The sequence below is a fragment of the Bos taurus genome, chromosome 6 (genome assembly GCF_002263795.3).
Source record: "Bos taurus isolate L1 Dominette 01449 registration number 42190680 breed Hereford chromosome 6, ARS-UCD2.0, whole genome shotgun sequence".
Taxonomy (NCBI): Eukaryota; Metazoa; Chordata; class Mammalia; order Artiodactyla; family Bovidae; genus Bos; species Bos taurus.
In genome coordinates, this window is record NC_037333.1 from 99,697,296 (window position 1) to 99,709,568 (window position 12,273).

Genomic DNA, 12,273 nt, shown 5'->3' on the forward strand with positions numbered 1-12,273 from the left:
TGACGCACAAGAAATAGACCCAATCTTCAAAAGAAGAACAGAGGGTTCATTCTACCTGCCTTTTTTTTGGACAAAAATTACGTGCATGTATATCTTAACAAAATTACTTTCAATGATAACTTCCTAAAAAAGGTTACGTGAGGTATTGAAAGCAGCTGAACTCACAGAGGCAGAAAGTCGAATGGTGTTGCCAAAGGCTGGGATGAGGAAGCAAAGTTGCTGATAAATGTGTATGAAGTCACAGCTACTGAAGATGAAAAAGTTATTGAGACCTGCTGTACAACACTGTATTTACAATTAACTGTTTTGTACATGTAAAATTTTGTGAAAAGGGCACATCTCGTGTTATGTGTTTTTACCAATAAAAATCAACTGATCAATCAATCAGAGAACCAGAACAGGATATGCAAGAAGAGAATGATTCAGGATGCACCTAGCACCTCAAAATCTAGAATTTCTTTCCTAGGAAAAGATCAAAAAAATCTCCATGAAAGTACTTTGGATAACAACACTGATCCAACTTCCAATGTTCAAGACTGAAAATGAAGGAAAAGAAGAAAGATTCCAATAGCAAGAGTTCTTATTTCAAGGCTAACTTAGGAGATACTCTCAAACTACGCTTTTCTCTTGTTAGCTGGCTTTTCTAACACTCCTCCAATTTTCAAAGCATGATGGGGAGGGAGAGGGAGCAGAGAAATCCTATGGCAAAGTCAGTAAAAAATTTATTGAGCACCTAGATCATGGCACCTGGTCCTATCACTTCATGGCAAGTAGATGGGGAAACAATGGAAACGGCAACAGACTTTATTTTCTTGGGCTCCAAAATCACTGCAGATGGTGACTGCAGCCATGAAATTAATATGGGAGAGGGAGAGGGTGGGATGATTTGGGAGAATGGCATTGAAATATGTATAATATCATATATGAAACGAGTCGCCAGTCCAGGTTCGATGCACGATACTGGATGCTTGGGGCTGGTGCACTGGGATGATCCAGAGGGATGGTATGGGGAGGGAGGAGGGAGGAGGGTTCAGGATGGGGAACACATGTATACCTGTGGCAGATTCATTTTGATATATGGCAAAACCAATACAATATTGTAAAGTTAAATAAAATAAAATTTTAAAAAAATACCAAAAATAAAAATAAAATAAAAGATGCTTGCTCCTTGGAAGAAAAACTATGAAAAACCTAGACAGCATATTAAAAAACAGACATTATTTTGCCAACAAAGGTCCATCTAGTCAAAGCTATGGTTTTTCCAGTTGTCATGTATGGATGTGAAATTTGGACCACAAAGAAGGCTGAGCGCTAAAGAACTGATGCTTTTGAACTGTGGTGTTGGTGAAGACTCTTGAGAGTCCCTTGGACTGCAAGGAGATCAAACCAGTCAATCCTAAAGGAAATCAATCCTGAATAGTCATTGGAAGGACTGAAGCTGAAGCTCTAATACTCCAGCCACTTGATGCAAAGAGTTGACTCCTTGGAAAAGACCCTGATGCTGGCAAAGACTGAATGCAGGAGGAGAAGGGAACAACAGAGGACAAGACGGCTGGATGGCATCACTGACTCAATGAACATGAGTTTGAGCAGGCTCCGGGAGATGGTGATGGACAGGGATGCCTGGTTGCTGCAGTCCATAGTGTCGCAAAGTCGGACACGACTGACCGACTAAACAACAAGTCTATGACATGCATTCTTTTAGGTCATAAAGTTGTGAACACAACATACAATAAAGTTAAATAACTAAATAAACATGATACTTTCAGATGATCATGGAAGCTCTAAAGGAAGCATTTAAGATGACTGAGTACCAACTGGTATGGAGACACAGCACAAAAGATCAATTGAAATAGGGTGATTTGAAAAGGTTTCTCTTCTGGAAGTAAAACTTACAAAACTGCACTGAATCTAACTGATTCTGAATTAATTTCAAAATTAATTTTTAAAGTTAATTTTGAAATTAATTTGAGAGTTTAAAACTAAAAATGACATGGAATTACACAGTATGAAAAAAATTTACCATAAAATACCTGCAAACAAGATGTCACCAGTGGAGGAAGTGGACAAAGCAAGGAAAAAGGGGCTCTACGTACTATTTTGCAACTTCTGGTGAGTTCCAAAGTATTTCAAAATAGAGTTAAAAAAGAAAAAAAGGTTGTGTAACGACTACTGTAATTAACAATGAGACATTTTCTTGTCCATTTGAGATACTTTTCATTATTTCTAAAAAATAGTCCTACAGATTTAAAATTGTAAAGAGATTTAGGAATAACAAATCTCCAATGCAGAAAAATGTTTTTCCACAAACACGCAGATTAAGTATTCCTAAAGACAGCAACAGACAAGAGTATAAATAAGCTCTGGAATTTTTTTTTCTAATCTAGAAACATCACACCAGAAAGAAATGGCAATGACTGGAGTCAACATGTGACTAAGAAATTTCCCTTCACACTACCTATTTAAAATAGTCAAAAAGTATACTTCATTATCACTGAAGATTTAACTACTAACAAGCGAGGTCTAAGTTATTTAACTATTTCTGAGCCCTTTGGGGTAATGTCAATATCCAGCTTCCAGTTTCCACTCTTGAAAATATTTCTCCATTGTGCGTCTAGATTTCAAGGAGCCCACATTCACGGTAGGTATGATTTTCTGCGGCTTCAGCCACTGAACAAAACGTTTCATCTCTAGGTAGCTGCTGTGTTCACTGTAACGAATCCCATATATTGAAATGTTTCCTTTGGTCTGGAGAATAATATCTGCTAGACTAGTTAACTTGTTAGAATGCGTCCAACCTGTCGGTCGAAAAGCCAAAATCTGATTGTATTTCCCACCACATTTCTTCAAGTGATTCTGTAAACCCTTAAAATTAATTTGCATCATTGGGAGAAGGTGAACCAGTGAATTGCACATGTCTGTAGTGATGAAGGAACTGACTTCTGGTATATTGAAGCACTGTAATGTGTTATATTTTTCTTTGGACATGCCTACTTTTGAACCCAGAACATTGGCAATGGCTAGGAAGATTTTCTCTTTTCCAATAGAGTAAGTGCCACAGACAACAAGAGCCCATGGGTTTAGAGTTACAGTCTCAAAGGCAGTGTTGATGGCAAACTGGATAACCTCTTGCTGAGATGGAAAAGAGTATTCCGGGCTGCAATATGTTGTATCTAAGTAAAGCGTGTGGACTTTGTGGCATCCAAGTAGAGAACGTTCCATGCTGGGGTCTGCTCTGAAGTCTCCCGTGTGTAGTATGACGTGACCGTTAGGAAGACAAAGAAGGATCATGACAGCACCTGGACAGTGATTGGCATCTAGGAAAATAACCTTGATACCATTCACTATACATTCAGTGTCTGTTGGCAAGGGATGGATATATTGTTCTTGTACATGAAGTTTGCTCTTCAACAAACTGCCAGTTATCTTACTACAATAAATGGGAAACGTGAAGTTTTTAGACAATCCAGCATAATGATCAGAATGGAAATGAGTGAGAAAATAGGCAGTGCAACCTTCAGTGATAATGAAGTACACTTTATGTGAAAAGCCTCATGAAGGTCACTCCTTCTGCCTAAGTTCTCATTTACATTTGAGTAGTATGTTCATAGTGCTGACTATGGAGAGCATCTTAGCATCGTCCATGATAACTGAGACTGGTCAGCCTAGTACCTTTGTTTCTTGCCCCTTCTTGCGGGGGCTATTGTATTCTGCATCCAGCAGTAAGAGGGGAAACAAAGACAGATTCGGGAACCAAAGAATTCATGATAATGAACTCTATTGAAAGCATTATATACAAGTAATTATGTATCTTTAAAATTATTTAATATGGGGCATATTTTTATGATAAAAAGTTTATATGATATGCATACTTAAATAAATTAATCTTTAAATATGAAAAAAAATAAATAAAATAAAATAGTCAAAAAGGCATACGACACACAAATCTTATATTTTAGACAGACTTCTCACTTCCATAGGAGCAACTGAAATCGATAAAGATAAAAAAAGTATGCAACTCCATTTTGGGGAAGAAGCGAACAGACAGAAAAGTTACCTTAAACTATTTATCGTCTCACTTTAAAAGCTATGCATCAATTCATATAATGCACTGCTTCTGATTAATAAGACATTTTGGTTCTCAATCTAAAAGTACTTTCATGGCCGTTGCTCCAAAGACTCTACAATGGGCCCCCTGTCAAGACAAAAGGTTGAGCACATGCACTGATCTCTTTTCCATCCTGAAACCTTGCTACTATAAGCTGAGTTGTGTCTCCTCAGAATTCATATTTGAAGCCTTAACCCCCTAATGTGATGGAATTTGGAGATGGAGCATTTGGGAGGTAACTGGGTTCAGTCTTCGGGAGGGTGGGGCCCTCATGGTGGGATAATGCCCTTATAAGAAGAGACAGCAGAGAACTCTCTCTCTTCTGTTGGTGAGGCCACATGGGGAAAGAAGCCATCTGCAAGCCAGCAAGAGAGATCTCATCAGAAACCAATTATGCTGGCACCATGATTCCAAACTTTCAGCCTCTAGAACTGTGACGAAAAATTCCTGTTGTTTAAGCTATTGGTTATGTTATTTTGTTACAGCAGCCCAAGCAAACTAACACACCCACTGAAACTGTTGTTTAAAAGGACTTCGTAAAAAGTATAAACCCATAAGAACTAAAAAAAAAAAAACCCAAAAAACAGGCAAGGTGAAAACAACATTTTGGATACTAAAACAGTAGAGAATTTAGTGGTAACTGATTTAGCAGACTCTCGAATCTTAAAGCAATAGCAAGGAAAATACAAAAGCAACTAACTACAACAGGACTTTCCAGAGGCTAAAGAACTGGTGGCACTAAGCACCTTTAGAAGCAAATGAATGTGGGACAGAAGGATTGGTGAAGTAGTAGTATGTGTAACAGCAGCCAGAGCCCAGATCCTTGCTACTGTGTGGGTACTGGACTGGAGTACCTCAGTCCAGTCAGTACTCAGTATCTCAGTACTTAGTCACCTCAAGGAAAAACAGAGGGTGTCTGGACTGGGGTGGAAGGGGGACAATGATATTACAGCAAGCACAGCTGTGCGTGCTCCACAGATGAAGTAGAAAGCTCATGTACTAAAAGTTGAGGGTCCTCAGATCTTTCTCCTACTTAGCTTCTAAAGTGTTCAGAGTCAGACATATACTGTCTAAGTAAAGACTGGACATACTTTCCCAGGGACTGTCTAGCTCAAGGGAAAGATGGTCGAGAGAATGGCTCAGCAAGATGACCCTGGGTTGAGGCCACCGCTGCAGGCTCCACTCACAACTGCTAAGCTACCTGGTAATTTGCCAAGGTTCCAGTCTAATACAGCAGCAGAAGGCCAAGGGTGAGACATGTGAGGACATTCTTTAAAAGACTGAGACAAAAATAGCTAAACAACAACAAAAACCTGAAAGAAACAGACTAGTGAGGAAGAAAAAAAATCTTAAAAAAATAAACAACAAAAAAACCCACTCAGAGAGCTAAGACAGCACCAATAAAGGGGAAGGGGGAACCTCTCAGAAATTAAAAGTATCATGTCACAAAAAACCAAACTCATAGAAGGAACAATGGCAAAACTGAAAAGCTCTTTTAGCAAATAGAGTTTATGAAAGGAAGAGACTTAGGGGTTCATCTGACAAGAAAGAGAAAAGAGAAGGGAGGATATTATTATGGAATGATTCATGAAACTTTCCCAAAATTAAAGGATATGTATTCCCAGGTCCAGGGTACTCAGCATAATGTTCAAAAATAAGTCCACTCCAAGGCATGTTATCATGAAATTTTAGAACAGGAGGGTCAATGGTAGGATTTTAAATGTTTCTATAAAAAAGAATCAAAACAAAAACAAAAAAAGGCCATAGAGAAAGAACTGAGAATCTAGATAGCTTCAGATTTCTCAACAGGAGAACAGGAATCTAGAATATGATGGATAAATGATTTTTAAATTCTGAGATAAAATGATTTTGAATCCAGAATCTGAGGTATCCATTGAAAGGGGGATAAATGTCATGCAAGCCATGAGGTTTTCCAAAATGACCTGGAGACATCACCCTGGGCTGCCTGGAGAAGGACCAGCTAAGACCTACCACTGCCCATGCTCCCAGAGGTGCTGTACCCAAGCTCAACATCCTAGGACCCTCGCAGCTTCTATTCTCTGTAGGAGGGCTTGTAATTTCCTCTGGGCCCCCAAATATCTTGGAACTAAACAGCTAGCATTCTCACACAACTCCTACAAACATCGAATAAGGAAGGACTCAGGTCCAGAACTCAAAGTTTAGATCACAGTTCGCATTTCTTCGCCATTAAGACTGCATTTATGCTCTGGGCAGGTGGAATATCCCATGCACACTTCTCTGTGAGGTAATGAGCGTGATGGATCTGTGACTTCTTTTGTCCTGTTGAAGCCTGGTTCTGAGTTTCCCCCTTTCTGCAACAAAGCCATCCTATGTGACATGATAAAGTCTGTTCGAAGCCCTGGTACCTGAAAGCTGGTCACCCTAAACTTATCACCTTCCTTGGATAAGAGGAAGGAACTCATTTTACACAGCAAGAGTCAAAGAAAGTTTCATTCACAGATTTCTAAAAAACAAACAAAAAACCCAAAATCAAAAATGATAACTGTAATGCATCTTTTCTCAGGAAGCTGCTGGAAAAGATACGTTACCAAAAATGAGGAAGTTGATTTGAGAAAAAAAGACGTGGGATTCAGGAAACCAAGTCTCTATCTCAAAGAAATGGAAAGACATCCCAGGATGCTGTGAGTTAAGATGTAAAAATGACAGCCGTCCAGCTGGCCAAAAGAGCAACTACTGCAGATCAAAGCAGGCAGAATGTTCTGGAAGAGCTATTTGCAAGAAGATGAAACTGACAGAACATATGACGCCTCCAGTCATATTAAGGGGAAATTCAGAAAAACACAGGAGTAGGGGAGAAAGAATGTATTAATGAAAATGTAGAAAACCTAGTTTGCTTTTTTTAAAAAAAAAAAAAAGGCAATTATTAACTAGTGATAGAGGTGGAGAAGTTTTCAAGAAAGGCAGTGTAATTGGAGTATACCATATGGCTCAACTTTGCACAGTGTTTTCAGACACAATATTATAATGAATACCGAGCTAATCAAATTGTGATAGAATGATATGGGGATATAGAAGTGTGCATTTGTGGGGTACTGGTGGTGAGCTTAACAGTCTCACTGCTCTTGTGGGAAGTCAGAAGATAGAATCTAAATATGAAAAATCAAGGGAACCTACTATAAGCACGTTACAGACAGAGAAGTAAATATCAAAAGCAATTAAGAGATGTAAAAAGTCACTGCATCTTAAGAGTGAAAAATGAGGATGAACCAGGATGGTGGAAGGGAGATACTGTTTTTAATAAATCTATAACTATTTGACCCTTAAAACCATGCATCTGTATACTTTTAAAACTAAATTAAAAAATAGTATTATATAGCAAAGGCAGTACTGTTATTATTGGGAAAATAGTAATTTGATGGATGGAAAAGGTAAGTGATGTTCCAAACAGATAGTAGAAGCAAAACTTAAATTATTGATTTCTTGGTCTAATGCTTCAGTAGGAAAGCAATCACTCAAACAATTGCTACAAAACCAAAACAATGAGGTAAAAATTAAGGTAAAATCCTTCAAACATATTGCTGCTTTAGAAAATGACTAATGGTAATCACAGCCACAACAGCGTATTTGAATCCTGATTAGAAGGAATAATACTTTATGAAATTTAAAATTACCTAATTATGAGTAAGAACAGTTATTCGGGCAGTGAATACAAAAGGCCTACTGTGTAAAGGCCTGTGGTAAAGACTGAAGGCTACGGTCTACTGGAAAGAAAGATGGTCTACTAGAAAGATACATACATAAACATCACTTGGGAAGCTAAATAGATAAGAAGGGAGAAATGTTTCTTTGATTAAGGGAATCAAGAAACATTCTGTCTAGGAAGTGTGACTTAATTCAAGCTGAGGTTTAGATGTACTAAGATAGGGGGATGGGGGAGATGCTTCTTCCTCAGTGATGCATCACAGGGATAAAAAAAAAAAAAAAAGCACACACAGGACTACAAGCAACTCAGTTTGGTTGAAATACACTGAAATATAACAGAAAAAGATAACAAGAAATAGAAAAGGGTAGGCAAGCACACCCGTGCACGCCATGTGTGTATTCCCAGAGAGTGAGTGAGTGAGTGAGTGAGTGTGTGTGTGTGTGTGTGTGTGTGTATCTACAGACTCTGAGTGTGTGCTGAATGCCATGCTAGGAATTTGGATCTTGTTCAGAAGGAAACAGAGTGTGTTAAAAGGGTGAGGGCTGGGGTAGCAGTGGTCCATGGGAAGCAGACCCACTTTACTTAAGAGTAGAAGGTGCTGATACCAACAGAAGCATGTGACCGTAAGAAAGGGAATGGGAAACGGTATTAAAACCTCTGAGCTTAGAAGTGGGTCAATTTTCTGCTTGGTTTTAATAGCACTTTTACCAAACTGTCCCTTCAAATAAATCAGTTTTTGCTGGTTTCTGTGACAAATACCTGTGGATTTGTTTGATGCTCTCCTTCGAATTTCTGTCACCATCAGTCGTGAGACTTGTGTTGTGAACTGCAGCAGATCAGAAAATTTTTCTGTCATTGTATTTGGCGGAGCGTTTCCAAAAACCTGTGGATGACAAAGACATTTTTAATACAGCCCTGTCAACTTTTTTCTTCTACTGTGTGTTTTTAAAAGTGTGGTGTGACTTGAAAATCAAGTTTAAAAAAAGTATATGCTTGCACAGTTATTTTGGATCTGAATAAGCTTAAAATACAACTCTTTCAATAAATCATACCTAGCCACATTTCCTTATGTATGTAAAATAATTTGTGGAATGAATGAGTAAATAAATGAAATCTAAAACCCCAAAATCACTTATCTATCAAATTTGAATTAATCTTACTAATAAACTTAAGAAAATATAATTTCTCTGAAGAAATCTAAATTAAGAAATTAGAGAAAAGTGGTAAATTCCTTTGATGGCAAAAAAAGAGACATATCAGAGGGTAAAAAGCAGGGACTTATCTAGTGCTAAGTCCTAGGCTAAAATAAAGAATTCACTAAACTTGTATATCAGACTTTCTAAATTCTAACCTCAATAATTCCCAAAACAAGACAGTTAGCCAAAAGATCCGAATAAAGAATATGAAGGAGGTCATTAAATATACTTAAAAAAAAATCTACAATAAATGTACTTAAGAATAAACCAGGGCTTCCCTGGTGGCTCAGTGGATTAGAATCTGCCTGCCAATGCAGGAGACACGGGTTCAATCCCTGATCTGGGACAATCCCACATGCCTCTGAGCAAGTAAGCCCATGCACCACAACTATTGAGCCTGTGCTCTAGAGCCTGGGAGTCAGAACTACTGAAGTCTAAGGCCCTTGAGTATATGTTCCACAGCAAAAGAAGCCACTGCAATGAGAAGCCAACACCCCTAACAATGAATACCCACTCTCGCCACAACTAGAGAAAAGCCCACACAGCAACGAAGACTCAGCACAGCCAAAAATAAATACAATTATTTTTTAAAAAAGAATAAATCACTCTTAAACTGATAAGGTTCAGCAAAGACAATAAGAAAACAAAACCTGAACAGACTGTAACACGTAAAGAAAGAGTACTAAAATAGCTATATAACTGGATGCATCTGGAATATTATTTTTTAAAAATCTCTTTATAGCTAAAAGGGAATTCTGTGTCTCCTAACACTATAATGATACCTCTCTATTAAAATATTAAACAATATTTTGTATTCTTATTTTCTCTTCAAATGTCACTAAAAGGGAGGAAATATATCTCACTCAGCATTGTATTCCTTGCTAAGCCAGCACCCTGCCTTTTAAAGGGATGTTCCCTAAATATGGTGGTTTACATGCTGCCTGCCTGTACAACCAAATTCTAGAAACTCTTTAGGTAGCATGGAAGGACACAAATTATAAACAAAAGCTTCCCAGATGGCTCAGTGGTAAAGAATCCGCCTGTCAGTGCAGGAGACGCAGGAGATGTGGCTTCAATCCCTGGGTCTGGAAGATCCCCTGGCGGAGAAAATGGCAACCCACTCCAATATTCTTGCCTGGGAAATCCCATGGACAAAGGAGTCTGGTGGGCTACAGTCCACCAAAGAGTCCCAGAGAGTTGGATACGTCTTACTGACTGAGCACAATAAACAAAAAGTAAGAAAAAAAAAAAAGATAAATAAGCAAATTTTTAAAAAAATCAAGGTTAGGCACATGGACTGGAAAAAGACTTCTATGTTTACCACATTTTAGTCACGAAGTTTGGATCAAATACACAGGAGAAAAAACCTAGTGAATTATATGGTCCACGAGGTCCTTGGGTAAGAAAAACACATACTTAAGAAAGTACTTCTACTCCTCATACTATAAAAATTTTCTTCCAAGGATCCTAATAAAAGAATATAACATAATATCCTTGTAATAGAAATGTTTCTTACATTCTAACAACAGATATCATGTTTCTTACAATCACATTCAAATAGCGCAGGAAGTACCTAACAAACAATAATAAATCAATTCTACAGGGCGTACTTTTATGCAGGTAGTCTGTTTGTTAACTTGACACAAAATTTTAAATTATCTCAAAGAACAAATAAACTGTTCTCTTCAGGAATTCCTTAATGTTTTTCTGCTGGAATTCTGATATCATGTGCTTACAGTTAGTTACTCTTTGATGTCTGTTAAATAAGATCCATGTTCTTTAAAAAACTGGAGATAGATTAGAAATTGAGAAGCCTAACAACACAAGCTTGAACAGCCATCCTGCCTGCACCCAGAAATGACTATGTAACTGCCTACTGAAGATGTTTGTAAAATAACTGTATATTTTGCTTAGGCAATGCTTAAGCAAACTTAAGTTTTTGTCAAACTGATTTATTTATTTACTTATTTATTTTTGGTCAAACTGATTTAAAGTAGATAACTATTCAAACTACTCAAAATAAATTGATTTATATTTTGCTCTTAAGAATTAATAAGCACTATTTTATTCCTAACAGTAATGCAACTTCATAAAATAGCTCATTTCTTAGATAGTATAAACAAATGATAGTCAAGCAGTTTTCATGCTAAGTGAATAATATACTGTTAAAAAACGTAACTAACTTTTCATACAAATCCTGATATTTACTGCTGTATTTCCACAAGGAAATTTTTTCTTTCAAAAGCTATCTTCCTTGAACTGACCAAACCAAAGTCAACGCTATGCAGAAAGGACCATGTCGTATTTGCTCGTCGGAAAAGAAAAACGACTGCCTCTTTGAGATAAACAATCTTTAGTCTAGTGATCCTACACTACTGATTAATTCACTGTTTCATTTATTCACTCATAAATATTTACTGGTCTTCTATATATGACAGGCAATACTCAGAGCCATGAATATAAGGGTAAATAAAGACTTGTGACTATAAAGGTAAATAAGGCAAGTGCTCATGGAATCTACATATTAGTATAGGAGATGAACGGTAAGTTATTTTACAAATGAAAATTATGTTGGATAGTGATGTGTTATAAAGGAAGTAAATAGGGCACTTGAAAGGGAACGCCTGGAGTGAGACAAGGTTGCCGTAAAAGCTCTCTGAGACACAGATGCAGAGTCAAACAAATGTATAAACACCAAGTGGGGAAACAGGGTGGGATGACTTGGGAGATTGAGATTGACATATTTATACTCAGTTCAGTTCAGTTCAGTCCCTCAGGCGTGTCCTACACTTTGCAACCCCATAGACCTCAACATGCTAGGCCTTCCTGTCCATCACCAACTCCTGGAGTTCACTCAAACTCATGTCCATTGAGTCGGTGATGCCATCCAACCATCTCATCCTCTGTCGTCCCCTTCTCTTCCTGCCTTCAATCTTTCCCAGCATCAGGGTCTTTTCAAATGAGTCAGTTCTTCGCATCAGGTGGCCAAAGGATTGGAGTTTCAGCTTCAGCATCAGTCCTTCCAATGAACACCCAGAACTGATCACCTTTAGGATGGACTGGCTGCAGTCCAAGGGACTCTCAAGAGTCTTTTCCATCACCACAGTTCCAAAACCATCAATTCTTTGGCATTCAGCTTTCTTTATAGTCCAACTCTCACATCTATACGTGACTACTGGAAAACTATGGCCTTGATTAAACAGACCTTTGTTGGCAAAATAATGTCTCTGCTTTTTAATATGCTATCTACGTTGGTCATAGCTTTTCTTCCATGGAGTAAGCAT

General features: G+C 37.8%; 1 protein-coding gene across 1 annotated transcript in view; it reads right to left on the bottom strand.

Moving 5' to 3' along the window:
- WDFY3 (WD repeat and FYVE domain containing 3) overlaps positions 1–12,273 on the bottom strand; it is a 306,558-nt gene that overhangs the window by 191,889 nt on the left and 102,396 nt on the right. Inside the window, exon 5 of the mRNA XM_015471703.3 lies at positions 8,553–8,676. Within this exon, the coding sequence (XP_015327189.2) occupies positions 8,553–8,676 (124 nt within the window). The remainder of the gene's footprint in view (positions 1–8,552; positions 8,677–12,273) is intronic.